The 26878-nt window shown below is 51.9% G+C and overlaps 1 protein-coding gene across 1 annotated transcript; it reads right to left on the bottom strand.

The window, feature by feature from the left end:
• Positions 1–9: 9 nt before the first annotated feature.
• dlgap1a (discs, large homolog-associated protein 1a) lies at positions 10–26878 on the bottom strand (the record flags this gene model as incomplete). Its single annotated transcript, XM_084458310.1, has 12 exons — positions 10–225; positions 2050–2205; positions 2748–2839; positions 3110–3227; positions 3958–4282; positions 8833–8915; positions 9273–9410; positions 9588–9859; positions 14362–14632; positions 17873–18068; positions 21924–22141; positions 25745–26878. 12 exons carry the CDS (start codon positions 26876–26878, stop codon positions 10–12), a joined length of 3219 nt encoding a protein of 1072 aa, XP_084314436.1.

Below are 26878 nucleotides of genomic sequence, written 5' to 3'. Positions count from 1 at the left end.
TCTCGGGGCTCATAGCCTGGTCTGCGCTTCGGGGATATATATCTCGATACTGTCGGCGCTCTCGGTGGCCGAGTTCTGTCGCACCGACGCCGCGCGCTTGGCGGCCATGAGACGCTTGCGCGCGTCCTGGCGCTGCTTCTCCGAGCTCTCCAGCGACCTATCGCGAGCCAGGGGGGCGTGGCCCTTGGGGGGTTTCTTTGGCACGGGGGGAGGGATCCGCTTTTCCTGAACAAGGACGACAAATAGTTCAGTTAGCTCCGCCTCCTCCGCAGGGAAAGAGGGGGGGGTCGGGATGGCGCAGGCGGCAACACGGAAAAGCGTGACACACAACCACACGCACGCATGGCAGCCGGGCGGCATGAAGGTACGGTGGCCCAGAGGGGCCAGTGGTGTGTTGGTGGTGGTGGTGTGGTGCGTGCCGGATGGAATGACCATCTGAAAAGCGTCTCACTGTCGACACAGAAAACAACAAACAGAAACACTGAGAAGCCGTCAGGGAACCAACAGCCACCCCCCCAAAAAAAGATGCACAGCCATGATCACAAGGGAGACAGTTAAAGTCGGACTGAAATGAAAGAAACATTCTGTCCCATTTTGGTTCACATAATTGGTCATAGTGTTCACCTATTAAACGATGTATGCCAAAAAATGTACAAAATTCTACTTTTGTTGTAATGTTATATCAAAGTATAGAATTTCTTACTTCCTGGAAAACGGTAGGTCACGTGCAATGACGACAACAGGTACCTTCGATTTTAGGCCAATAATCTCACAACATCCACCCGTCAATCAACGCTATCCTTCTATCGAATCTGTCTAAAGTTCGCATGCCCCACCCTCATAGCTTGTGTGCGTCGGAAATACGTCAAACTACGGAAGTTAGATGATCTCAAACGTCCGTTTCAGTGCGACTTTAAAGTCATACATTCTGAAGATGCACAGCAGCGATCACAGGATAGTCACAGTTGAAAGTCAGATATACTCGTACAGTACAATGTGAGGATATGGCAACACTGGACTCTAACTGGGGGAGGGGACTGAAGCAGTCACCAGAGAAGATCTCCCTGTACTACTACAAGTGCTCATCTCACACTTTTTCATACATAAATGTCCGTTTCGCTGCCGTCTCTCGCTGATTGAGGTAAGAAAGTAATGATTCAGCCTGTGCCCCATTCATGAAAGCCGTTCCATCTGCAGCGTTGCCAAGCTTTGTGAATTGGTTGTCTGTTGCGACATTCCTCATTTCTCATACAGTCCCCTGCATGCACAAAATATTTAAAATCGCCTGCAATTATCACTTATCGCCAAAGGTGGCGCTAAAAGGCAATGAAACTGAAATCTCTCGAGACGCATGCGCACAGCGTGCTGGAGCAACGATTGCGCGCTGTGTGTATGCGTGCTGGAGCAAGTGGGGAATACGTTTCTAAAGATCATATTACAGAGGCATGTGAACAACCACAACAAGCCCTCGCTCTATATAAGCACAACTAGCGATTCATAAAGACAGATTGATGAAAACAACCGTTTCGCGGCAGAAAATAGATTTTTAGAAACTGCATTCTCGGTGCCCCGACCACCGCCATTACATGGATATACTGGCTCGCGCTGGATTTTACATTTCTTCTACATGCCTCCAAACTACACCAAAGTGATCTTGGTGAGTCAAACGTCTTATAATATGTCGTAAATAAGGTCCAGGTTGTCAAAAACGAGCATTGTCCTTTAATTGGAATAATTTATAGTGGCTATTTACAAATAGTAAACTATATTATAGTGACATTCCTTACCATTTTGTGGTTTTCGAGTCAGTTGTTGCCACATCAAAATACCACTGATATGTGTATAAATCATAATCATGAAATCACAACAGCTCGTTCTATAAACAATTGAGATGGGAGACCCCTGCGACCTCAAGACAGACCTCAAGACAGAGTCTCCAGCTGGACTAGACGGGCGGTCAGACGGACAGACACCCAGGCAGGCGGACGGTATCCCGGGCCGGGTCTCCCCGGCGCCGGGCTAGCTATGACCACAGGGCGCCCGCGTTACCTTTCGCTCCGGGGGCGGGTCCAGGGGCTTCCAGTTGTTGGCCCGGAGCTGGTGCAGCTCGTCGAACTTGAGGCTGATGTTCTCGATGGAGAGCTGGAGCATGTCCCAGAACCCGGCCAGGTCCTGGGAGATGGGCCTGGGGTGGGCGTTGGGGTTCTGACTCGCCCGCATCCGTGGGGTGAGAGGGGAGAAGACGGTGTGAACATACGTACATCTGGGGGCCTCAGTGTGGTAACAGACTTCAATGACATGGAGTTTTGTTCTCAAAGATGTCCAGTTGATTAAATCAACTAATCAATCAATCAACCAATCAATCAATTAACCAATCAATCAATTAACCAATCAGTACTTCCTATAATGTAACAGGGCACATGATGAATGATAGGATCACGCCTCCAACTGGAGGATCGAGAGAGTGAGAGAGAGAGAGATTGGGCCTCATTCACCAATATCTTCCTAAATTCTGTTTTTACATTTCTTCCTAAGAACATTTCTAAAGAAAGCTCCTGTCCGATTCCCGACGTGTTCGTAAACCGCTGGATGAGTTCTCACCCGCCTTCTCATAAAGATGAATCCCATGGTTTCGCAAGTTGAATGTGCGTTAAACGTCTCGCACATGAATGAAAGCGGAAGACGACTAATCCACGAATGGGATTAGATTATTTTGACAGATTAGGCCGTGGATAGGGGAGGCTCACCAGGTTCTCCTCACAGAGTTCTCTGAACTGCTGGAACTTCTGGGACATCAGCAGCTGGGCGCTGCCCACTGCCCCCCTCATCTTCCCCAGGACTGTGGAGGACAAGGACATGTTGGTGCTTCAGTACAGGCATACCTCCCATACACACACACACACACATACATATCCCACACGCACATACAAACACACACACACATACAAACACACACACACACGCACACACACACGCACACACACACACACACACATACATCCCACACACGCGTACAAACACACTCACACACACAAATAAACACACTCAACCATACTTTACCCACCAATGTAACACACACACACACACACACACACACACACACACTCACTGTCATCAGGCAGGTCGTTCTCCTGTTCATCCAGCTCCATCTGCAGACACCAGCCCTCCATCCTCTCTGTCTCCGCCTGCAGGAGCTTCAGGAACCAGCGACCGTCCCTCTGACACACCTGAACCACAAACACATCCCTCTGACACACCTGAACCACAAACACATCCCTCTGAACCACCTGAACCACAAACACATCCCTCTGAACCACCTGAACCACAAACACATCCCTCTGACACACCTGAACCACAAACACATCCCTCTGACACACCTGAACCACAAACACATCCCTCTGAACCACAAACACATCCCTATGAACCACCTGAACCACAAACACATCCCTCTGAACCACAAACACATCCCTCTGAACCACAAACACATCCCTCTGAACCACCTGAACCACAAACACATCCCTCTGAACCACCTGAACCACAAACACATCCCTCTGAACCACAAACACATCCCTATGAACCACCTGAACCACAAACACATCCCTCTGAACCACCTGAACCACAAACACATCCCTCTGAACCACAAACACATCCCTCTGAACCACCTGAATCACAAACACATCCCTCTGAACCACCTGAACCACAAACACATCCCTCTGAACCACAAACACATCCCTATGAACCACCTGAACCACAAACACATCCCTCTGAACCACAAACACATCCCTCTGAACCACCTGAATCACAAACACATCCCTCTGAACCACAAACACATCCCTCTGAACAATTTTAATGATCTCAAATATTGGGGGGGACATGTCCCCCCGCTGACCCCCCCAGGATCCCCCGCCCCCTGAACCCAATGGTCGTCTCCACATCTACGGGGGGTCTGACCTGCGCCCCTCTCTGCACCACCTCCAGAGCGTCCTCGGTCACGCTGTCGATCCAGGGGTCGGGCGGGGGCAGGATGGACGGGTCGAAGTCCACCGCGTCCTCGTAGTCGTCGGAGGCGCAGGCGTGGTAGTGGTTCCCTGAGCCCTGGATGCTGACGGTGGAGGTGGCGGCGTCCCGGGAGTACTGGCGCGACACGGAGCCCGAGGACGGCAGCGAGGGGAGGTCCGTGTCCGGCGAGTCCAGCGGAGGGGGGCTGTCCAGCAGGTCCGGGAAGTCCAGGTCGGCTTGCACCGCCGTCGTGACGCTGTTGGAGCGTGCGAACCGCCGGTATCTGGCCACCGGGGGGAGACACACACACACACAGAGGGAGACATACAAAAAAACATACACACACACACACACAGAGGGAGACATACAAAAAACATACACACACACACACACACACACACACACACAGAGGGAGACATACGAAAAACATACACACACACAGAGGGAGACATACAAAAAACATACACACACACACACACAGAGAGGGAGACATACAAAAAACACACACACACAGAGGGAGACATACAAAAAACACACACACACATACACACACAAAACATGCAGACATAACACAAACGCATGACGATATTAAATACATTGCTATTAAATACATATGCAAAATCAAATGCAACGTGTCAATGGGCGACATGAAAACTGTTGATTTGATATTCCAACGTGACTTTGCTCTCGTCTGGCACAGACCCATAACACTCGTCACTAACTTTTGAACAGAGCCTGGGCCTGGCGTTGCCATGTATGACACTGGAAGCAGCGCTGCATAGAAGATCCTACTGAGCCTCTCTGAGACGGTATTCTACCACATCTATCCACAGCAGGAGCGCCACTGTGAATGAACAGCCTACGCACTGAGCTACAGTACCCGCGTGGGAGGATGAAAGAGACAGGGATGGAGGGAGGGAGAGAGAGGGAGGGAGGGAGGGAGGGAGGGAGAGAAGGAGACGGAGAGAGAGAGAGAGAGAGGAAGAGAGAGTGGGAGGGAGAGAAGGAGACGGAGAGAGAGGGAGACAGGGAGGGAGAGAGAGAGAGGGAGGGAAGGAGGGAGAGAGAGTGGGAGGGAGAGAAGGAGACGGAGAGAGAGGGAGACAGGGAGGGAGAGAGAGAGGGAGGGAGGGAGAGAGAGTGGGAGGGAGAGAAGGAGACGGAGAGAGAGGGAGACAGGGAGGGAGAGAGAGAGAGAGGGGGAGGGAAGGAGGGAGAGAGAGTGGGAGGGAGAGAGACAGAAGGGCACCAGGGCATACAGTGGTAGTTGAGCAGCAGGCAGCTGATCTGAGAGTCCTTGGAACACACACTCACACACACACACACGCGCACACACACACGCACACACACCGCCCACCACCATCCATCTTTCCTTGGAGGAAATGCCCTTCTTTCGTCACAGACACAGCTGGCGTCAGGAAGCTTAGCATCACACTATGTGCAATATGCTCTCAATGACGCGGTGTTTGTGCATTCGCTAACAGTGTGTGTGAAACCCAATAGACCTCCACATCCTCGTCATACAGAAATCAAGCACGATGCTCCTCACACACACATGGCCATTTAATGATTTCATTATTTAGTCACTAACACCCAGTATGGGGAGTAACTGATTACAAAGTAAACGATTACTGTAATTACATTACGTTTCCCTGTTACTTGTAATGTAAGGGATTACAAGTAACATTTTCAGTAATCAGATCACAGTTACTGACCTAATAAAATGTGATTACTTTAAGTTGCTTCCGCGTGCCGGCTCTCTTTCATGTGGTTGATATGCGCATGCGGTCTCTGCGGTCGTGACTGAACTGTTTATGTCATCAGGGTTGAGATGTGCTAAAAGTGAATTATGATCTAAGATGGAAACCTGATCCTAGATCAGCACTTCTATGATTCGGGTAAGGAATGATTTGGTTTTAGAAAGTAGCTCAAAAAGTAATTAGTAATCAGAGAGTAATTAGTGAAGTAATCTAATTGCAATTTCGAGAAGATAATCGGTAACTTTACTTGATTACTTTCATTAAGTAACTTCCTCAACACTGTTAACACTACATCTGTAGTCTAAATGAACAGTCTTGACCATGTTAAGGTGAGGATACACTACAAGATATTATGCACCATTCACAATCCGTACAATTCGGCAGCAGTCTGAACTAGTTGGGGGTAGTCAGAGTGGCAATTTGGCACAGAAATCTGTAAGTGTATGATGAGAACAGACTTCTCCCGATCCGAGTCAGAGCGAGTCGGAGCATATCAAACAGGTTTGATATTTTTGAGCAGATTGTGGACACAATCGTGTAGTGTAAACTCGTCCGGTCGTTAAATGTGCGATAGCCAGTTTTTCAGTTGTCATACAAAAATCATCAGAAGCCAGTCGTCTAGTGTATACTCCCAGTCGTCTAGTGTGTACTCCCAGTCGTCTAGTGTATACTCAGTCGTCTAGTGTATACTCCCAGTCGTCTAGTGTATACTCTGTCGTCTAGTGTATACTCCCAGTCGTCTAGTGTGTACTCCCAGTCGTCTAGTGTATACTCCCAGTCGTCTAGTGTATACTCCCAGTCGTCTAGTGTATACTCCCAGTCGTCTAGTGTATACTCCCAGTCGTCTAGTGTATACTCTGTCGTCTAGTGTATACTCTCAGTCGTCTAGTGTATACTCTGTCGTCTAGTGTATACTCTGTCGTCTAGTGTATACTCCCAGTCGTCTAGTGTATACTCCCAGTGGTCTAGTGTATACTCCCAGTCGTCTAGTGTATACTCCCAGTCGTCTAGTGTATACTCCCAGTGGTCTAGTGTATACTCCCAGTGGTCTAGTGTATACTCACAGTCGTCTAGTGTATACTCCCAGTGGTCTAGTGTATACTCCGTCATCTCATAATCTGTTAAGATTGTAAAAGTCTTCTAGTGTATCCAAGGCTTAAGGCGATATCCTATTAGACTGTAGGAATGAATCTCATGTGTTTAGAATGAACTACATATCCCAGAATTCAAAGTTCAGAGGATCACTTCCTGCTATGGTCAGGTACAAACAGGTACTGTACTGTCTAGCTTCTATCAGTGTACAATGTTCAACGTTCCTTCGGTGTTCGTACGCGCAAAATAAAGCATAGTGCGTTGTTATCAACTGGTATTCCTAGCAGTGGTAGCGGTTTACGAGCCTATAATGATTCACAGGCGGAATATGATCTTCCAGGATCATCTTTTTCCCTCTATCTGCAGCTAAGATTGGCCATGCGAGCGCACGTCCTACGGGGATGAGCAATGCCTACACATCCTCTTCATAAATTATTCGCCTTAAGGACTTATCTATAAATGATGAGGAGGTTTGTTGGGACACAGCGTGGAAACATGTAAAGACCCTGATCATTAATTAATACAATATACATTTGCTCACGGTATGCACCCCAAGAAGATATCATTCTATGAAGATAATTACGTCTCCCAACTGTGACCTCTCACCCCACAGCCCCCTGGGGAACGCCCTGTCGTGGTCGGGGGCTCTGGAGGGATGGATGACCTCTGACCCCACAGTCCCCTGGGGAACGCCCTGTCGTGGTCGGGCTCTGACCTCTGACCCCACAGTCCCCTGGGGAACGCCCTGTCGTGGTCGGGCTCTGGAAGGATGGATCTCTCACTTTGAGTGACGTTGTTGGAGTTTAAGATTCCGCTTTCTCCAACTCTGGCTCTGCTTAATGATGATTCCTCATTAAATTTGATCTGGCGGCAGAAACGCGTATTATGGGATGGCCTCGCTGCTGCCAAGAAAATGTTAGCCCTGAGATGGCAACCGCCACACTCCTTATCTTGGCAGCAGAGGGCCAACTCTCTCCTTAGAATCGTCCTGGTGGAGTGACCTATGACCTATGACCTAGCCCGAATGCATGGGGTCAGCTTTAAGACACGGGGCGCGGCTTACAGTTTAGTTAAAGAGAGGGTGCAACCAGATAGACCCACTTAGAGTGTGTTTGATTTGTTTTTAGGGGAGAGAGATCTGGGAGGGGAAGAGGGTCAGCAGTGGTGGAGGGGGGGGGGTGGAATTTAAGTAAGTAAAAAAAAAGGTATACAGTTTCTTCAATGTTGTTCTCTCAATAGAAAGTTGAAAAAGTAAAAAAGAAAAGTAAAAAAAAAAAATATCGCTAGCGATGGCTGACTTGTCTAGAACTACAAAGACCAGGCAGACGTGGGTTTCTCCTCGTTTCTGGAACGCGGTGACCTCGGCTGTGACGTCAACCCCGACCTCAAAGTCCTACTTCCCAGGCGACCGGAGCGCCACATAAGAGTCTGCCTGCCGTCGGGACCGTTACACCCACGACTCGGAAGGAGCAAAGATAACCGCCGGCGTGTTTGCGCACGCGTGGGCGCCTGTTCGCTCGGTCTGTCACCCACAGGTGAACGCCGGGTGACTCATCATCAACGCCGCTGCCAATCCCGCCTCTGAGGCCAACTGGCAAACTACTCCTCTCAACGACAACTAATGGATAGAGATACTGGAAAACACGGCAGTTAAGAGTGTAAATTGGTCGGTCTGGAACAGGATGCCTTCACCCCGGGAGGGCGTGTCCAGATCTGACTGGACTGAATTGGCACGGGAACGACGGTTGAACTGCCAAGGCCTACAACAGGGCTTTCTCTCACCGGGTCCAATTCTTTTCGGACACTAACAAGTAGCGAACGTAAGCTACCGTCGGCGGCCGTCCAGCGCACGCACAGGGCCCTCGACTGACGCCCAGAACCACAAGGGTGCGTATGAATATGGATGTGGGCTCCAGGCCGGCACGGGCCCTGATTGGGTTGGGGGGGGGGGGGGGCGGGGGTTTACAAGGAGCAGACTCACCCTCTCTCGTCCTCCACTTGGACGCCGACGGACTGGAACTTGGACGGGTCCTCCATATCCGGAAACTCCTCTGGCTGGTCCACCTGGGAAACGCAACAACCGGCGACAGATACTGAAGGATCTCACGATGAGACAACCCACCCCACCTACGTCTTAGAACAAACAATACCGTTCGTTTATGAGATACGATGCAAGAAAAAAAACTGCTGGACACATCCGTCCGCATCGCTTTGGGCTAACGTAAGAGTGGTCCAGCTGGCTGGGTACGGACTCAGTCCCGACCCAGACCACTAGGGGGCAGGACAGTGCCAAAGCAGAGCGCCATGGGCACGGAGAGGGGGTCACGGATACTACAGCCATTCTTATGGAGCGTCAAGCTGTTTATTCTATTCAGTCCTCTTCTATTCTAGTCTAGTCTGCTTCTATTGTCGTCCACCCACCTGGATCCCGATGGACAGGCACCGGCCGTCGCGCGCCGCCTCTTTCCTGGGCTCGTCGGAGCGCTGCTGGACCCTGACCGGGCCTGCGGACGCGGCGCCGCCGCTGTTACTGACGTGCTGGCTGGCCGGACCGTGGACCTGTAAGGGTAGAGCGCCGGGACACGTTCACTCACGAGTCGCTCGCTCGCCGCTAGCCGGCTTCTCGCCGCGCCTGACGCTAAGCGCTAATTAGACGCCAAACGGGATCCGCAACCCACGTCAATCCCCCCGGTGTGCGTCAGCCCCTCCCCCGCCCGCCTGTTAGGCCCCGCCCACCTGCGCGTTAGCCGCCTCGATGGCGGCCGTCAGGGCCTTCATGCTGTCGATGCTCTCCGTGGAGTTGCTGAGGCCGGACTGGACGGTCATGTCGCCGCGCGGGCCGCCGCCGTCCATGTAGGCGTCCTGGGCGGACTCGGTGCTGCTCTGCGCCGTGATGGAGATGAAGGGCTTGGACGACATGGCGGCCAGCGGGGAGGACGAGGAGCAGGTGGAGGCCCGGGGGGGGACCGGGGGAGGGGTCTTCTTGTAGGTGGTGATGCAGGAGGACACTGTGGAGGGGGAGGGGGGGGAGGGAGAGACGTGTGTGATCTAGGGCGGCCATATGTAGCCGCCATCTTGTACTCGCCCCCGGGAAAACCTCAACCGAGGCGCGTGAGGCAGAACGACGGAGATGTAGTGGATTCTTGGCGACACATACGCGCGCACACACACACGCACGCACGCACACACACACACAGTTGGCTGCTCATCACAATACTTAATCAGAAACAAAACAGTGTAAATCATAGTGAACAAGGTATTGAATCAAGGCTAGAGGAGAAGGAGGAGGAGGAGAGTGGCAGGATCTCTCTACTCTCTCTCTCACTTCCTCTCTCTCCCCCCATCCTCATCTGTTTCTCTCTCTCTCTCTTTCTCTCTCTCTCTCTCTCTCTCACAATTCAATCAATTCAAAGTCCTTTATTGGCACGATAAAATGCATTTCACATTGCCAGAGCAAACATGATATAACACCACAGCATAGTAATCAGTCACAAGCACCAAAATTACAAAACCTCCCCCCCCCTCCCTCTCTCTCTCTCCGCCCCCCCCCTCTCTCTCCCTCTCTCTCTCTCCCTCTCTCTGATTCCCTCTCTCCCCCCCTCCCTCTCTCTCTCTCTCTCTCTCCGCCCCCCCCCCCTCTCTCTCTCCCTCTCTCTCCGATTCCCTCTCTCCCACACCAGAAACTAGGCCAGATGATTACATCATGCGCAGGGGAAGTGTGTGATGGTAGACCATGCACCAGCGCTCCCGCTATCGACAGCTATCTCCAGAGGGCAGCGTCACATAGAGACTCAAAACAGCCGTTCCCATGCACTATTACAAACATGTATTATTAACAGAAAGGTTCGTCAGGGCTATGATGATTCAGTTGACGCCAGGCCCGTAGTCAGGGGGGTGATTGGGTGGATCGAACGAACCCCTCCTCATGACCAAAGGTCCAGAATTTAAGACAAAAGGTCCAGAATTTAAGACCAAAGGTCCCCCGCCCCTCCTGTCAACAAATCGCACGACAATCAAAATATTCTGTGCCCCCCCCCCCCCCAACAAATCGAGATGGTACGGTCCACTTTTGGAAAAAACAACCCCCCCCCCCTCTCCACAAGGTTGGCTACAGGCCTGGAGGCTGAGACCGGTTATCTCCCTTGACGTATCATGTCCTCATCTTACCTTCGTTTGAGTCTAATCGAGATTGAAAATCTATTTCAGTCGAGATCACTTTAGTCAAAATTGACCCATTTATTTTGCATGCAGCAAATACAGCATATGACATTTTGGCGATGTGCTCTGTTCGGGGGGCCCCCTGCCTTCCACAGCATGTGGAAAGCGCGATAGTAGGGGGAGGTGAAATCTAGATGTTCCCCCCCTCTGGGCCCAGAGTGCCGGAAGAGGGAACGGCATAAATTTAGCCCCCTGCCTCTATGACGATCAGAGTGGGCCGCGATCGGGAAGTCGCTCGGAGGTAACTCAGCCCACTAAGACCGTCAAAGAGAGCCACAGGGGGACTGCTGTACATTATAGTCCCTGGCCTCCACGGGCCAGCGCTTCGTGGAGTTCCGAAGGAGATACAGCCTAAAGCCTCTGCCTCCATGGTGACCGGAGGGACCGCTGGATGGCCCTTCAGAGATGTTTCGACCCACGATCACCACAGAGAGCCACAGAGACTAAGCAAGTGAAGTTCCCCGGCTTCCACTAGCCGACGCATAGTGGAATACCAGAAGAATGCAGCAATACCCCCGAAACAGAGAGCAACGATGACAACAGAGACGACATCGACAGAACACAGGCGGAGCAGGGGAGGAGGTGGGGCGAGCACGCAGATAGCAAGCGATCAGCAGTAATGGCAAGAGCGAACAATAACATGTTTTGACCGCTTATATCCATGCACTCTGCGTGCTGGACCAATGCTATGACAGCTGACGGTCAGCTGGTAGGTTGCGTCATTACGGGGTGTGACTGATTAGCCTTTGCCGATTAGCCCGGCGTTGACGTCCGTGCCTCGCCTGAAGTTGCGTCGGAGACTTCATTTTTCACAACATAAAAAGGACTAGAAATAGAGGTTTGACTGCAGAACATATGTTGCATGTCACTAAGCAGTCATACTACTGTACTGTATAGGATATTCCAACCCTGCAAGGACTTTACAAAATGAGGTGTCAGTTGAGGAACTGTTACCGTAGCATGATGTGCTAAAACAACCAAAGAGAGAGAGAGAGAGAGGGGGGGGAGAGAGAGAGAAAGAAAGAGAGACTGACAGGGAGAGAAAGTGGGAGAGAGACGTTTCTCGTTTTCCCAGGTCTTGTCTGCTCTGAGGGGAGTTTCAAAACAGCCCAACTGTCAGGACTGAAAACATTCTCTCTAACACAAACCAGCATGTAAGAATATAACCTCTACACACACACACACCAAGCAGACACATACACACACACACACAACAATCCAATGTAAGTTATTTAGACTCATCATCACCGTCCAGGGTTAGACTGAATCTGGCCGCCAGGTCGTGAGTATGAGCCAGAAGCAGAAGCTTCTTGCCTCCTCCTCCTCCTCCTCCTCCTCCTCCTCCTCCTCCTCCTCCTCCCCCTCCCTCCTCCCTCCTCCTCCCCCTCCTCCCTCCTCCTCCCTCCTCCTCCTCCTCCTCCTCCCCCTCCCTCCTCCTCCTCCCCCTCCCTCCTCCTCCCCCTCCTCCCCCTCCCTCCTCCTCCCCCTCCCTCCTCCTCCTCCTCCTCCTCCTCCTCCTCCTCCCTCCACCCCCAAATAGAGAGCGTGACCAGCAGGTTCTTTCGTAGCTAGCCTGTCTTATACTGTAGGTCCGTCTGCCATCATCACCTTGCCTCTTGTTGACGGGGGCAGATGGTGCCTCTGAGGGAGCGTGCTCAGTGCCAGGTACTCATCCCCCCCCCCCCCCCCCCCCTCACCCCCCCTCCCTTCCCAGAAGCCCTCACTCCAGCCACTGTGTCTCTGTGGAGCTGACATCTGGATGGGCCAGGGTCTGTTGCTCACACGCACGCACACACACACACACACACACACACAAATACACACATGCACACACAAAGATACACACTCTCATATAGACATATGCACACACACACATGCTCACAGAGACACGCAAACACGCATACATACACACACGCGCACACACACGCACACACACACCAATCTCTCTGCCAGCACCATCATGGCGATCTGCCATCGTCTAGTCCTGTCTGGCTACTACTCACTGGGCGTTGCATCAACGTCCGCGCTCCCCCTCTGTGATTGGTCAGACCTGTCTCGTCTCTGAGTGAAAACGAGTCCCGGCCATCGCTGCCGGTTCCACGCTATGAAGCCACGCCCCCTGGTTCCTGTTAGCAGGCAGAGGGGGTCGCCTGGAACCGTGACGGGGCTCAGGTGACTGAGCTCAGCCCCCAGTAACACGGACTGACCTCATCTCAGGGTCATTGCTGCTCTCTCTCTCTCTCCCTCTCTCTCTCTCTCTCTCTCTCTCTTTCTCTCCCCGTTTCTCTCCCCTGCTATACCTGTTCTCTCTCTCTCTCTCTCTCTCTCTCTCTCTCTGCTTAATTATGTTAATCTCAGGCCTCATCTTTTTTCATATCCCTGGCTCCCCCCTGGCATACTCAGAGCCCCGCCCCCCCTCAGAGCCCCGCCCCCCTCAGAGCCCCGCCCCCCAAGGCCGGCGGCGGCGGTCTCGCCTGACGATGTTCTCCAGAGAGGAGCGGGCGACTCAAATGTTCCTCAAATAAACACTGACTAGTTCAGAAACGTCACTCCTCGCTTTTCACCCCTCCTCCTCCTCCTCTTCCCTTGTTGTTCTCTCTCTCTCCCTCCCTCTCTCTCTCTCTCTCTCCCTATCTCCCTCTCCCTCCCTCTCTCTCTCTTTCCCCCTCTCTCTCTCTCCATCTCCCTCTCTCTCTCCCCCCTCTCTCCCTCTCCCTCTCTCTCTCCCCCTCTCCCCCTTTCTCCCTCTCTCTCTCCCTCTCTCTCTCTCCCCCTCTATCTCTCTCTCCATCTCCCTCTCTCTTTCTCCCTCTCTCTCTCCCCCTCTCCCTCCCTCTCTCTTTCTCCCTCTCTCTCTCCCTCTCTCTCCCCCTCTATCTCTCTCTCCATCTCCCTCTCCCCCTCTCCCTCCCTCTCTCACTCCCCCCCTCTCTCACTCCCCCCCTCTCTCACTCCCCCCTCCCTCTCTCTCTCTCTATCACAGCCTTCCCTCCATCTCCTCCGGGTCCAGCCCATATGTTTGAGGCTGACTAGCCACCGGCAGAGAAGAGCGCAGCAGGGCAGAGAGAAGGGGGATTTGGGAGGGGGGGGCGGGGTGCTACCATCTTAGCTCTCTCATTCTCACTCTCCCTCTCGATCGCCCGCTCTCTCGTCTGCGCAGGGCGCGCCCCACGCGCCCGTCCGGTTCCCGCCCTCACAATAACGCGTGCACACACACACACACACACACACACACACACACACACACACACACACACACACACACACACAAACGCACGGCAGGCGGCCGGACCTGTGCTGCTCTGGATGGTCCTGACGGTGGTGGCGGTGGTGGCGGCGCGCGGCGGGGAGGCGGGCAGCAGCGGGGGTCCGGCGCCGTCTCCCCCGCCCTCCTCCTCGTCCTGGGAGCAGCCCAGGTCCATGGCGCGCACGTAGCTGTGGCTGCGCATGCGGAAGCAGCCCTCCACCGGCAGGTCCAGGGCGTCCATGGCCTGGGACTCCATCTCGCTGAGCAGCTGCTCGCACACCGCCTCGATCTGACCGTTCACCTCCAGCTCGCTCACCTGGGGAGGGGGCAGAAAGAAGGAGAAAGGGAACGGAAGAAGTGGATGGACGAGAGGAGAAAAGGAGGGGGGAGGGAAGGAGAGGGGAGGGAAGGAGAGGAGAGGAGAAAAGGAAAGAGAAGGAGAGATGGAGAGAAGGAGAGGGGAGGGAAGGAGGCAAGGAGAGGGGAGAAGGAGAGGAGGAGAGGAGAAAAGGAAAGAGATGGAGAGAAGAGAAGGAGGGAAGAAGAGGACGAGAGGAGAGAAGTGAGCGGGGTAGAGCACGACAGACAGGCATCATGTGGGTGTGATATGAGTGATTCACCAAAGAAGACCCAGGCCCAATCCCAACATCCCCCCTACACCCTCAAGCCCTGAACCCTCACAGACTTATTTGACGTCACCCCTAAGTGGTTGAGTGTGAGAGGCTGCAAGGGCTCCAAATGGTATAAAAGGAATGGGACAGCACCTTGAGGCATATCACGTTACATTGACGCCGCCGAAACATGTTTATAACTATTGTAGGCTTAGGACTTTTTATTTTATGTGTTGATTTTTTCTTTTACTTTAAACATTACATTAAATTAATGTAAAAAATAGTGAGGTCCGCACACAGCTATTGCGCCACCAAAATGTATTTTGCAACACGTTTCGACCTGTAATGGTCTTCGTCATGTGAGGTTTTTATGGATTCAATTAATGTTGGCCTCAAATCCCCTTTAAGTGACTCCGTTGAAGTCAAATCCCCTTTAAGTGATATTATACCAGCTACCACAACCCTGTTTTACCCTTCAAACATTTCAAACATGTTGAAACCATAGAGTTTTGTGGTCGTAAAGTTATAAATAACTCCATTATAGCCTGTGGTTCTGGTTTGTGATGGATCCAAAAGTCTTTTGCTACTCAAGAATGACATTTCAACAGGCCTTTCTGTTTTGCACCCACAAAACCCCCTAAAGGCGAACGTTCAATATTCATGCTGGATATCTCAGTTCAGAGAACACTGCACTAGGAGGGATGAGAAGCTGGTTTAATGTCATACAGCTTTTATCTGAGGAATCATTTGACTTAAGGGAACAGGAATATATATATATATATATATATATATACAGTATATATATTTATATATATACACTCCTTAAATGGCGTCTTTCCATAGCATAGTACCGGGTCAACTTGATTCGACTTTATTCGCTAGGGTAAAATAGTATTCCCCTAAAAGTAGTTGGTTGTCATAGTGACGCCCGTGACGTCATATAAAAGTCTGTGAGGGTGGGTCCATGACTTACCTTGCCTGAAGAGATGGCGTAAAACAATGACATCATCAGGACCAGAAAGAGGAAAGAGCAACAATACAACGGGGGTGTATTCCAGAAAGCGAGTTTAGAGAAACTTCTGAGTTTGCTAATCCTGAGATAGAATTGAATTAAATCTCAGGGTTAAATCTCAGGTGAGTTTTCACTAAACCCCCTTTCTGGAATACCCCCCAGGAAGTAGCACAGTACAACAGGAAGTAGTAGGAACTAGGAAGTGGAGTGAAGTTTCTCGCTAGGCATGGATCTAGGGTCAGCGTTGCATAACGTCTTCATCAGTTGATTATAGTAGAATCTGATCCCAGATCTGCGCCTGGAGAGAGACTCCGGCCCTGGGCTCCGTTTGAAAACCCTTCAAATGCAAACCTTCCCTTCGATCATGCTAGGTCAGAGGTCAAGGAAGGGAGGAAGGAGAATAATCAAACGGGGCCCTCGAGCGCGTAGTGGCAAGAGGAGGAGGAGTCAGAGAGGAGGAGGAGGAGGACGATGTAGACAGGAGGACAGGCAGGTGTGCGCATGGAGGAGGGAGGGAGGGAGGGATGGGGAGGGGGGGTCATTTGGGATGTGAGGTATCATGGGGGGGTCCAGGACAGGGGTCAGCCAGGACACAGACGGGCAGGATGGAGGTGCAGCAGGATGGGCGCAGTCAGGCGTTCAGGTGGGCTAGGGTGCGGAGGGCTGACGGGGCGGAGGGGTGACAGGGTGGAGGGGTGACAGGGCGGAGGGGTGGAGGGGTGGAGGGCTGACAGGGCGGAGGGGTGGAGGGGTGGAGGGCTGACAGGGCGGAGGGGTGACAGGGTGGAGGGGTGAAGGGGTGACAGGGTGGAGGGGTGAGGGGGTGGAGGTGGAACAGGACTAAACGAGAGCTAGAGAGACTAGGGCTACCCTACCCTGGGGTTTCAACAGTCTAGCAGAACACTGCAGAGGGCACAACGTTGTTGATTTACCTCATATCGTTAGCCATTTTTTCTTCTTAAAAAAATAAATAAAAAAGAATAATGTAAGCTTTGAACTACAACTTAAACTCTAATTCAACAGAACAACTCAAACTCTAAACTACAACTGGTTTCCTGCTGATCCCCGATCCTCCAGAGACCTTAATTAGGTTTACATGATGCAATGGGTAATGGATATTAATTACAACTGCTATACTATTTTGAAAGCGTAATAGTTGTACGCAATTTCATAATTGGTTAATTCATTTAGCATAATGTATCGTTAATGAAGGCAATGAGCTAAATTGCTATCCTCGGCTATAACAAGCCTGGTCAAACAGCCTGTTAGTGAATCTGTGTGGGCGCTGAATTAGAGCTCTGTCACTTCACTTCCTCACCAGTCGGCTCTGGATGGTTTGTGGCTGAACATTGATTGAACGTCTGACTCGAAATTCATCTCGTGACTGGACGGATGAATTTGCCGTGGCTGATATGACTGAGACACTGAGACTGAGGCCCATATGTCCGTGCCGGTGCTGAGGGCTAAGTTTTGTCTGTCGCAAACTCAATATTTCTCGCCTCCGTCGAGTTTGGCGTGCTGTGAAGACGCACCAAACTCGCAATTTTCAAACATCTCCACTGCACACCAAACTCGGCTCGAAATATTACGTTTGCGGCGGACAAAACTTAACTCTTAGCACTCAGCCCCGGCAGTAAAATAGGGCCCTGAGACTGACGTGACTTTCCTCCTCCTGCACGGCCCATAGGGGGCGCACGTACAGGTACCAGACACCACAGACAGACCTGGGGCAAAACACCACCAAATACCCGGGGTGCGCTTGCTTTAATTCACTCGGTATGAAAATGGAAATTAGTGGTAATATTCGCCAAAAGTGTGAACTCTAGAATCTGAATCAAACGCACCCCCATTACTTTAGTCCACTGAGGGATGGTGGTTCTGTTTTTGACCCGGGTCGGCCCAGACGAGGCGTGGAGGCGGAGGCCGCACCAACCTGACTGATGGTACTCATAGCCCTCATGTAGCTCTCGTTTCGTGAGCGGTATTGGGGGGAGGACAGCAGGCTTTTGGGGTCCAGGAGCGTTTGGGCGTCCAGCGTGTCCAGGCTCCTGTTGATGGACACCTGACTCACCGCTCGCAGGTAGCTGTGGCTCCGGATGTGCAGCTTGGGAGAGTGCTCGCTGGAGATCCTGACAGGGGAGAGGAACCACGTTCAAAACAAACGTCTACGACTTGACGACATAGTGGTGAGGACAAGTATTTCAAACCCACGGTGTCTACTACTTCCTGGTGTGTGTGTGTGTGTGTGTGTGTGTGGGGTGGGGGGGTAGCCTGGGGCCAGATCTTTGAATCCACACCACTGAAATTGACTGATCCTTGGTCTGGTGTTGTTACATGAAACGGCAGTTTCTCCGATTAAAAAATGATCGGTCCAATGGATCGCCGCGGGGGACTAACGGTTGGCCAATCAGCGGCAAGGACGGGACTAACGGCGTTGTTGCTACTGTCAAGCGTTGTCAAGATGTGCACCGCCGGACCCAAAGAGGAATAATAACAATGGCTGCTCATGAACATTGCGACGGCGATCAAAATGACCAATTACTTTGGAATCCGAACAGCACTCTGCTTTGAAGGCATTTATTCAAAGGGGAGATGTTATTTTGTGCTCATTTAAACTGAATTATGTCCGATTCAGGCAGATACGTTGGTCTCTAGTGATTGGTTAGGGGAAATCAAATCTCCCACAGAAATCAGTTCGAATGGAAGCAACGTCAGACTGGAGATCTCAGCGGAGTTAACGGGTTACCATGTCTTATATATCAGGCTAGGGGAACGGCAAAGAGATCCAACAAATTAGACCACAAACTAGACGTTATCTGGACCAAATTCCCTCCGGAATACCCGTACAGCAGCCTTTTGAAAAAATCGGTTGAAATAATTTATCTTTTGACCTTTATGTTCAAACTATGAACGATAAACACTCTTGTTTATCGAAACAGAAAAACACATCAACAAATTAAGCTACTTTCACAATTGACTCCGCCAGCCCAATACACTCCAGATGAGCACTTCCTTTAAACACCAAAAAGCTGGCGCTGTGATTGGCTCACTTCATGCTACGGTCCACTCTGGACCGGTGCATAATGCATGGTCCCCTCTCCTGAAATAGCCCCTGGTTGGAGCTGCCGACAGCGGCTGATTATGCTCACTCTGCAGCGCAGCGGGTCGAGTGGCCGGGGGCCTGTGGAGAAACAGCTACACTCACTTAAGGACGCCCACGCTCCCGCTGACAGGCAGGCAGACAGGCACGCAGGGAGACGCCTCGGCCAGACAGACAGGCACGCAGGGAGACGCCTCGGCCAGACAGACAGGCACGCAGGGAGACGCCTCGGCCAGACAGACAGGCACGCAGGGAGACGCCTCGGCCAGACAGACAGGCTAGCAGGCAGGGAGGGAGACGCCTCAGCCAGGCCGGCCTGGGCCACTTGGGCTAGGGAGAGGTAGGGCAGGTTGGGTTGGGCTGGGGAGAGGTAGGGAAGGTTGGGTTGGGCTGGGGAGAGGTAGGACAGGATGGGCTGGACTAGGTTGGGTTGGGGTAGAGACGCGCAGCCTCGCTCAGAAGCAGCTCGGGCTGAAGCTCTCCCATCTCCGTCGCGCCCCACAAGCCTTCTGGGAGCAACAGCACACAAAAAAAGAGAAGCTGGTGACTTTAAGTGCTTGAAGAAAGGAAACCGAGCGAGCGAGCAAGGAAGTGTACAGCTGGAGGGGGGAGAGAGAGCTCAGGCTTAAAGGATTTGTTTATGCATGATGAGCGTAGTGTATGTGTCCTTTACTTTGCTATTGAGAGTAACACTATACAGTACAGTGATATGATATAGAGAAGGATTTATTTGATTCAATTTACTTTGTTGACTTATTGCTGATTTCGCACTGTTGGGTTGAGCTTGTAATGTACACATTTCACTGTACTCCCTACACGCTGTAACCTGTGCATGTGGCGAATAAACTTAAACTTAATGTATCCCAGATAGCAAGCGGATCCGGGCCATATACAGGCCAGATCTGGCCCTTGTGGCTTAGTTCCGGCCCAAATATGGCCCAGAATCATTACACATCCGCTTGCTATCTGGGATCTCAGATGCACGAAGGCAGGATCCCACAGAGCTGGGTCCTCACACCAGGTAACGTAGATCCTCCATCTGTAACGTGCAGCACATCCAAGGCAAACACGAGATCAAACGACGGCGCGCTTAAAAATCGCCATAACGTGACCGTGAAGTAGATAATGACCGAATCAAAACGCAATCAGGTGACAAAGCCCCAGCCGGCCGGCGACCGCTATCCCAGGGACACAGCAGGGAGACGGAGTTTCATTCTAGCAGCGCAGCACTTTAACAGAAGTCCCCGGGCTAATGGGTGTAATTACTCATATCTTCCATGGCAGCGCGGGTCTTTAATTAGCGAGCGACTTGCTGTATTTCTGGGCAGAATCGAACTGATATCTCGGCTGCTAGCTGGTCAGGACACTGTCTGAGGGGCGGTTGGAGTCACCTCGGCAAGAAAGAGAACAGAGAGAGAAAGAGAGAGAGAGAGAGAGAGAGAGGGAGGGGGGGGGGGTCTGATGTGTCAGTCTGTCATGCTCGTTAAAATACGAGGTTCTTTTTTCTAGGTGATTTCCCCCAACTCTGCGTTTTTTAATTGGCCGACCATCACCCGTGCTCTTCAAAAGGCCCGCGCTCCGGCGCCTTACTGAGGGAAGTATTCCGTATTATCTTCCCACTGCGCTTAACCGCCGTCTCATCAAAGACCGCGTGTTGAAATCCCGAGACGTTTGAGCCTGGCCGACTCAAGCTGGGACGAGGTGGCAGTCTGTCTCTCTACTATTTCAATGTTGGTGGATGAATTATGATCTGTGAGACCCAGATATGAAATTCAGACTGAATAGGAAACAGCAGGGCATGTGGTGAACTTAGTCGCCCCCCCACCCCGAGGAAATCGGTAGGGGGGCACGTTAAATCGCCCCGTGTATGGTAGTCAGTGCGTGAGAGTGTTCCACACACCGATGTAACAGAGCACCACACCCGGGATTCACCACTGTTCACTTTTCCCACTGCCAAGTACCTCTAGTGTTGTATATAAAAACCCTGCTTGGTGTCTCAATAAAGGTCAAGTCTATTCTACTCAAGAGGCCGGCTACTCTCTAAATCCAGTTCAGTGCTTGAAGGGTTTGATAGCTCTTTTAGTGCTTTAGTACATGTGTGATGGACGGCCAAACGTGCGCACACACACACACACACACACACGCACACACACACACACACACACACACACACACACACACACACACACACACACACACACACATAGTAGGCTACTGTATGCACGCACTAGCGTACAGCGGTCAATCTAATAATCCCCTCCCTTGAGGTCATGGGGTCTTGAATGAGAGTGCAGCCGAGCGCGGAGGCGGATCGAAGCCCACGGGCCGGCCGGTCACACTCTGAGCCGCAGCCCTGCGTCTCGGCCACCTGAACATGGAGAGACCGTCACCGTCACACATGGGAGCGCACTTTGTACTCATGAGAGACAATAGTTCTCCATTAAAGACGCTGTCGAAGACGGACAGGAGCACTTGGATTGGTCCCCGGGGAGAGGATCATGCATGCTGCCTACTGTCTGCTCCCGAATAAAGATGTTTGGCAGAATAACTACGACTAACTGAAACTAAAAATGAATTCTGAGGAGAATCCGCCTACTCAGCCAAACACCGTTTCCAGAGGGGGACCTGACAGTTTGTCACGCTACCTCATCGTAACCCATGGATACACCAGCCCAGCGCTTCAAAAGGGAGACATCTTTTTGGTTCCTGGTAGAAGATTTGATCCATGAAATGGTTATAGAACCTTAGTTTGATGGCTCTCAAGTTTCCGCTCTCCCGGACCACCCCAAAATGGTTCTAGGTACAATACCACTATTTCTTTGGAAGAAATCAGGAAAAGCTTAGCAAATCAGAGGCGCTTCGGTGGAAAAACAAACGCACTTACTGTAGAGTGGTCATCTCTGTCAGCGAGGGCTGGGTGGCTTTCAGGTAGCTGGCGCGGCGAGCCTGGACCTTGGGCGAGGGCTTGGGACTCCCCTCGGACTCGCCGCTGTCGTCCTCCTCCGCCATGGCCTTGACGTAGCTGCCGCTGCGCATGCGCCGGCACGGGATGTCGTCCTGCTTCCCCGGGGGCACGAAGCCGCTCCACTCGTCCTGAGGGACCTGCAGGAGCAGTGGCGATGGGGCGGGCGGGGGGGGCGTTAGGGCGTCAGACACCTCCTCCGCAGACGGCTGCATGTCAACACTCCCGTCGGTCAAAGTCATCCGGCCAGATCGACCGAATGCGCCTAATGTATCTCTCTCTCTCTCTCTCTCTCTCTCTCACACACACACACACACACACAGATATGCTATATGTTAATTAACAGTGAGGTTGATGTGAGTGAGTTCACTTGATTACACGCGCAGCGCCTCCCTGACAGCCGCGGCAGCTGTTTTCCAGGACCCTGCCGAGGGTGCGAATGCTTCATCAGTCAGATCCCCTCTGAGGAACACGGCGGATGGGGCACCGTAGACCTACTAGGCCGGGGGACGCCTGACGTAGCCTGACCTGAGGTGTTTGAGGGTCTCGTACCAGGGCCGACGGACGGTAAAATGAAGCGGTTCGATGACAATCCGACTTTAATCCGATTGTCCCGTCATTCTCTGATCAGAGATCTGTACACGGCACGGCCAGGAAGCAGAGAGAGGTTCCGTTCACCAGAGACCGCCTGGGGCTGGAGCAGACCGCCTCCTGCTCTGTGTCCTGTCTGAATAGAGAGAGACCCGCTAGAGGAGGCTAGGGATACTAGAGCAGGCTATAGGAGGCTATAGGAGGCTAGCGGATACTAGGGCAGGCTATAGGAGGCTATAGGAGGCTAGCGGATACTAGGGCAGGCTAGAGGAGGCTAGCGGATACTAGGGCAGGCTATAGGAGGCTATAAGAGGCTAGCGGATACTAGGGCAGGCTAGAGGAAGCTATAAGAGGCTAGCGGATACTAGGGCAGGCTAGAGGAAGCTATAGGAGGCTAGCGGATACTAGGGCAGGCTAGAGGAAGCTATAGGAAGCTAGTGGATACTAGGGCAGGCTAGAGGAAGCTATAGGAGGCTAGGGATACTAGGACAGGCTATAGGAGGCTAGTGGATACTAGGTCAGGCTATAGGAGGCTATAGGAGGCTGGGGGAAGGCTAAGGAAGCCTGGGAAGCAGATGGGCACTGAACGGGGGGACTGTACTGACTCCAGGCTCGGGTGGCTCTTTGACGTCAGAGCAGCAGAAATTAGCATGCTGAAGAGTGAGGTGAGCGTGTGGAGGCTGACTGATGGAACCTGCTGCTGCCCGTACATGTCCACCCAGAGTACACCATGTTCCGTCAACATATCCTGACTATAGACTCAACAACACACTGTTTATACTGTACAGGTAGATAAGAAATATCTTCACATATGTAGACCCTATAGACTCAACAACACACCATCTAAAGATACGAAACACCACATATGTAGACCCTATAGACTCAACACACCGTCTAAAGATACGAAACACCACATATGTAGACCCTATAGACTCAACACACCGTCTAAAGATACGAAACACCACATATGTAGACCCTATAGACTCAACACACCGTCTAAAGATACGAAACACCACATATGTAGACCCTATAGACTCAACACACCGTCTAAAGATTGGAAACACCACATATGTAGACCCTATAGACTCAACACACCGTCTAAAGATTGGAAACACCACATATGTAGACCCTATAGACTCAACACACCGTCTAAAGATACGAAACACCACATATGTAGACCCTATAGACTCAACAACACACAGTCTAAAGATACGAAACACCACATATGTAGACCCTATAGACTCAACAACACACGTCTATAGATACGAAACACCACATATGTAGACCCTATAGACTCAACACACCGTCTAAAGATACGAAACATCACATATGTAGACCCTATAGACTCAACAACACACCGTCTAAAGATACGAAACATCACATATGTAGACCCTATAGACTCAACAACACACGTCTAAAGATACGAAACATCACATATGTAGACCCTATAGACTCAACAACACACCGTCTAAAGATACGAAACATCACATATGTAGACCCTATAGACTCAACAACACACGTCTAAAGATACGAAACACCACATATGTAGACCCTATAGACTCAACACACCGTCTAAAGATACGAAACACCACATATGTAGACCCTATAGACTCAACACACCGTCTAAAGATACGAAACATCACATATGTAGACCCTATAGACTCAACACACGTCTAAAGATACGAAACATCACATATGTAGACCCTATAGACTCAACAACACACCGTCTTTAAAGATAAGAAATATCCTCACACATGTCGACCCTACAGTACAGACTCAATGACATTCTGTGTCTGAACACAGACGGATCATAGACCTCATTAGAGGTAAGAAGCATGATCTCACCCTCACACAGGCTCATCATTGTGTTCAGATTAAACCCGTTTCTGCCTGGCCATAAATAAGAGCATTTCTGCTACTCCCTGTTTTCTGTGATCAAAGACTGTTGGGCTTTTAAGCTCTGTATGAATAATACAGCACCCGTAGTTTGTATTCAATGACATATGAATAAAATATTTTCAAAGGGAAGCCTGAACATTTTTTCCTTCATGGCACTCGAACAAAGACACCTAATTGGTATCTGTTCGCCGGTAATGACATGGCTATACATGTACCCAACCGGCAATCCAGAGCTGCCACTCCGATGTTGCTCACAGTTGCTATGGTAACCCCAACACTAAATATACTACTATGTCTCTGACGAGACCCCGTTGTCCTGTGTGCTGACGGAGACAGAGGGCGGAACATCGTGCCGTCGATGCGGTACGGGACGACCGATTGGCCACATGCGTCGTTATGTCCGGTATGTCCCTAACCACACGCGTGTGCTGAAACATACAGTAGTACCACATGTCATGGTGTGCTATATCTACGTGTGTATCTGCTTCTACGTAGCTAATGAACAGCAACAATACATGTCCTTTAAAAACGGTGTATCTTGTTATATTCTGTTCTATTCTACAACAGTCAGTTGCACAACCGTTGTAGAGTGAGGAGTGTGAGAGACAGAGAGATATCCTAGTATAAAACAAGAAAACCAACAAAAGTAGCATCAAAGTATGAATCTAAAGAACAGAATACAAAGAAGTTTAGATTGTCATGCACATATTTGCCATAGAAACCGACAATTGTTCAAATCTGTGGCATTCAAGCTTACGTTGTACAAGTGTGTTTACTGAGTGGATTTTAAGAGGTAATGGATTTGGTGAAAAATAATCTCACTGAACAAGGAGTGTTCACAGAAGGAGAAGGAGTGTTCACAGAGCAAACACACACACGCACACACACACCGACCCGACACCGGCATGCCAGCACACCAAAACAAATCAAATCATTAAGAAATAATTAGGAAACCGAGAAACTGGGAAATACAAATAAAAAAAAAGGGTTATAAACAGGAAATGATGCCAGTAGGAAATGGGTCAAATCAAATTAAATGTGAAAGTAAGGCCACCACTGGATTTGCACTTACTTTTCTCAAATCAAATGAAACCCGGAGGCTTGCCTCCTGGTGAGGGGGGGTGGGGTGGGGTGGGGGGGCGAGCATTTAGGTGGAGTGGAGGAGAGAGTGAGGTGAGGGGGTGTGGGGGTCGTTTAGAGGGGTGTGTGTGTGTGTGTGTGTGTGTGGGGGGGTTAATTTAAAGAATGCGTACCTGCAGGAACTGGCATGAGCGCTCCTGTTGACAAGCCTTAGATTTCACTAGCGCTCTGTCTAGCCCTACGTTTACCGAGGCCTTCTGGTAGACGTCTCGGGCCCTGCTCACCATCAGGCTGGACGACCAGGAGCTGTTCTGCCCCATCGGCCCGTCCGGCCCCAGCGGGACCAGGCTACTGGACGTCACGTAGGACGCGCACTTCACATCGCTGTTGCTGCGCGAGGGCCTGAGCGCCGCGTGCTGCCCCAGGCTGCCGTAGGCGTCGGCGAAATACTGCGACTGGGATTTGTCGGGGTTCCCGTGCAGGCGGCCCATCGTCATGGCGCCCGGCGAGGGAGAGGAGGGGCTGTGGAACACGCAGGCGGCAGCGGCGGCGTCCCTCTCCAGGTTGTCGTCGGAGCTCCAGTAGCCGGAGGCGTGGCCGCCCCGGTGCTTGGGCTCGGCCGAGCGGCAGCGCTCGCGGTTCTTGCCGCGCCTGCGGTGGTGGCGTGCGGCGGCGGGCGCCGTCGCCTCGCCGTCCGGGCTGGCCTGGCCGCCGTTCACGCTGCCCCTGGAGGACGAGGGCGCGTGCGTCCCCTCCAGCGAGTGGGACTTGGTGAAGAGCCTCTGGACCGAGTGGACCAGGTGGCGTATCCGCCCGGGGCTGTCGCTGTTGTTCCCGCCCCCCACCCCCACCCCGGCGAACCCCGGGCCCCCGTACCCGCGCTGCTCCGACGCCGTTCTCTTGTACTGCAGCGTGTGGTAGCCCTCCCTCGCCAGCGACGGCTGGCGCTCGAACTGCTCCACCACGCCGCCGGCGGGCAGGCGGGCCCCACCCCCTCCATAGGGCACGATGGCGTTGCACTCCTCCCCGGGCTGGCGGTGTAAGGAGCCGTGGTAGCGCCGGGGGAAGGTCCCGTACGGCACGACGCCGCCGCCACCGCCGCCCTCCGACTGGTAGCCCGAGTGCGGGCCGTGGTGGTAGTAGTAGGCGTGGTCGGAGGGGTGTGGGACGGGCGAGGGGACGACGGCGGCGTCCGCCTGGCCAACCAGGTAGGGCCTCCGGTCGGGGTAGTGGGCCAGGGCGTCGTAGGGGCAGGGGTCGTAGGTCATCATGTGGTGGTGGCTGCGGCTGCTTGAGAGACCCTTCAT

This window comes from Borostomias antarcticus (assembly GCF_949987555.1).
Source record: "Borostomias antarcticus genome assembly, chromosome: 24".
In the NCBI taxonomy this organism is placed as follows: Eukaryota; Metazoa; Chordata; class Actinopteri; order Stomiiformes; family Stomiidae; genus Borostomias; species Borostomias antarcticus.
The sequence above is the reverse complement of the archived record's forward strand: the minus strand, read 5'-3'. Positions and strand labels throughout refer to the sequence as shown.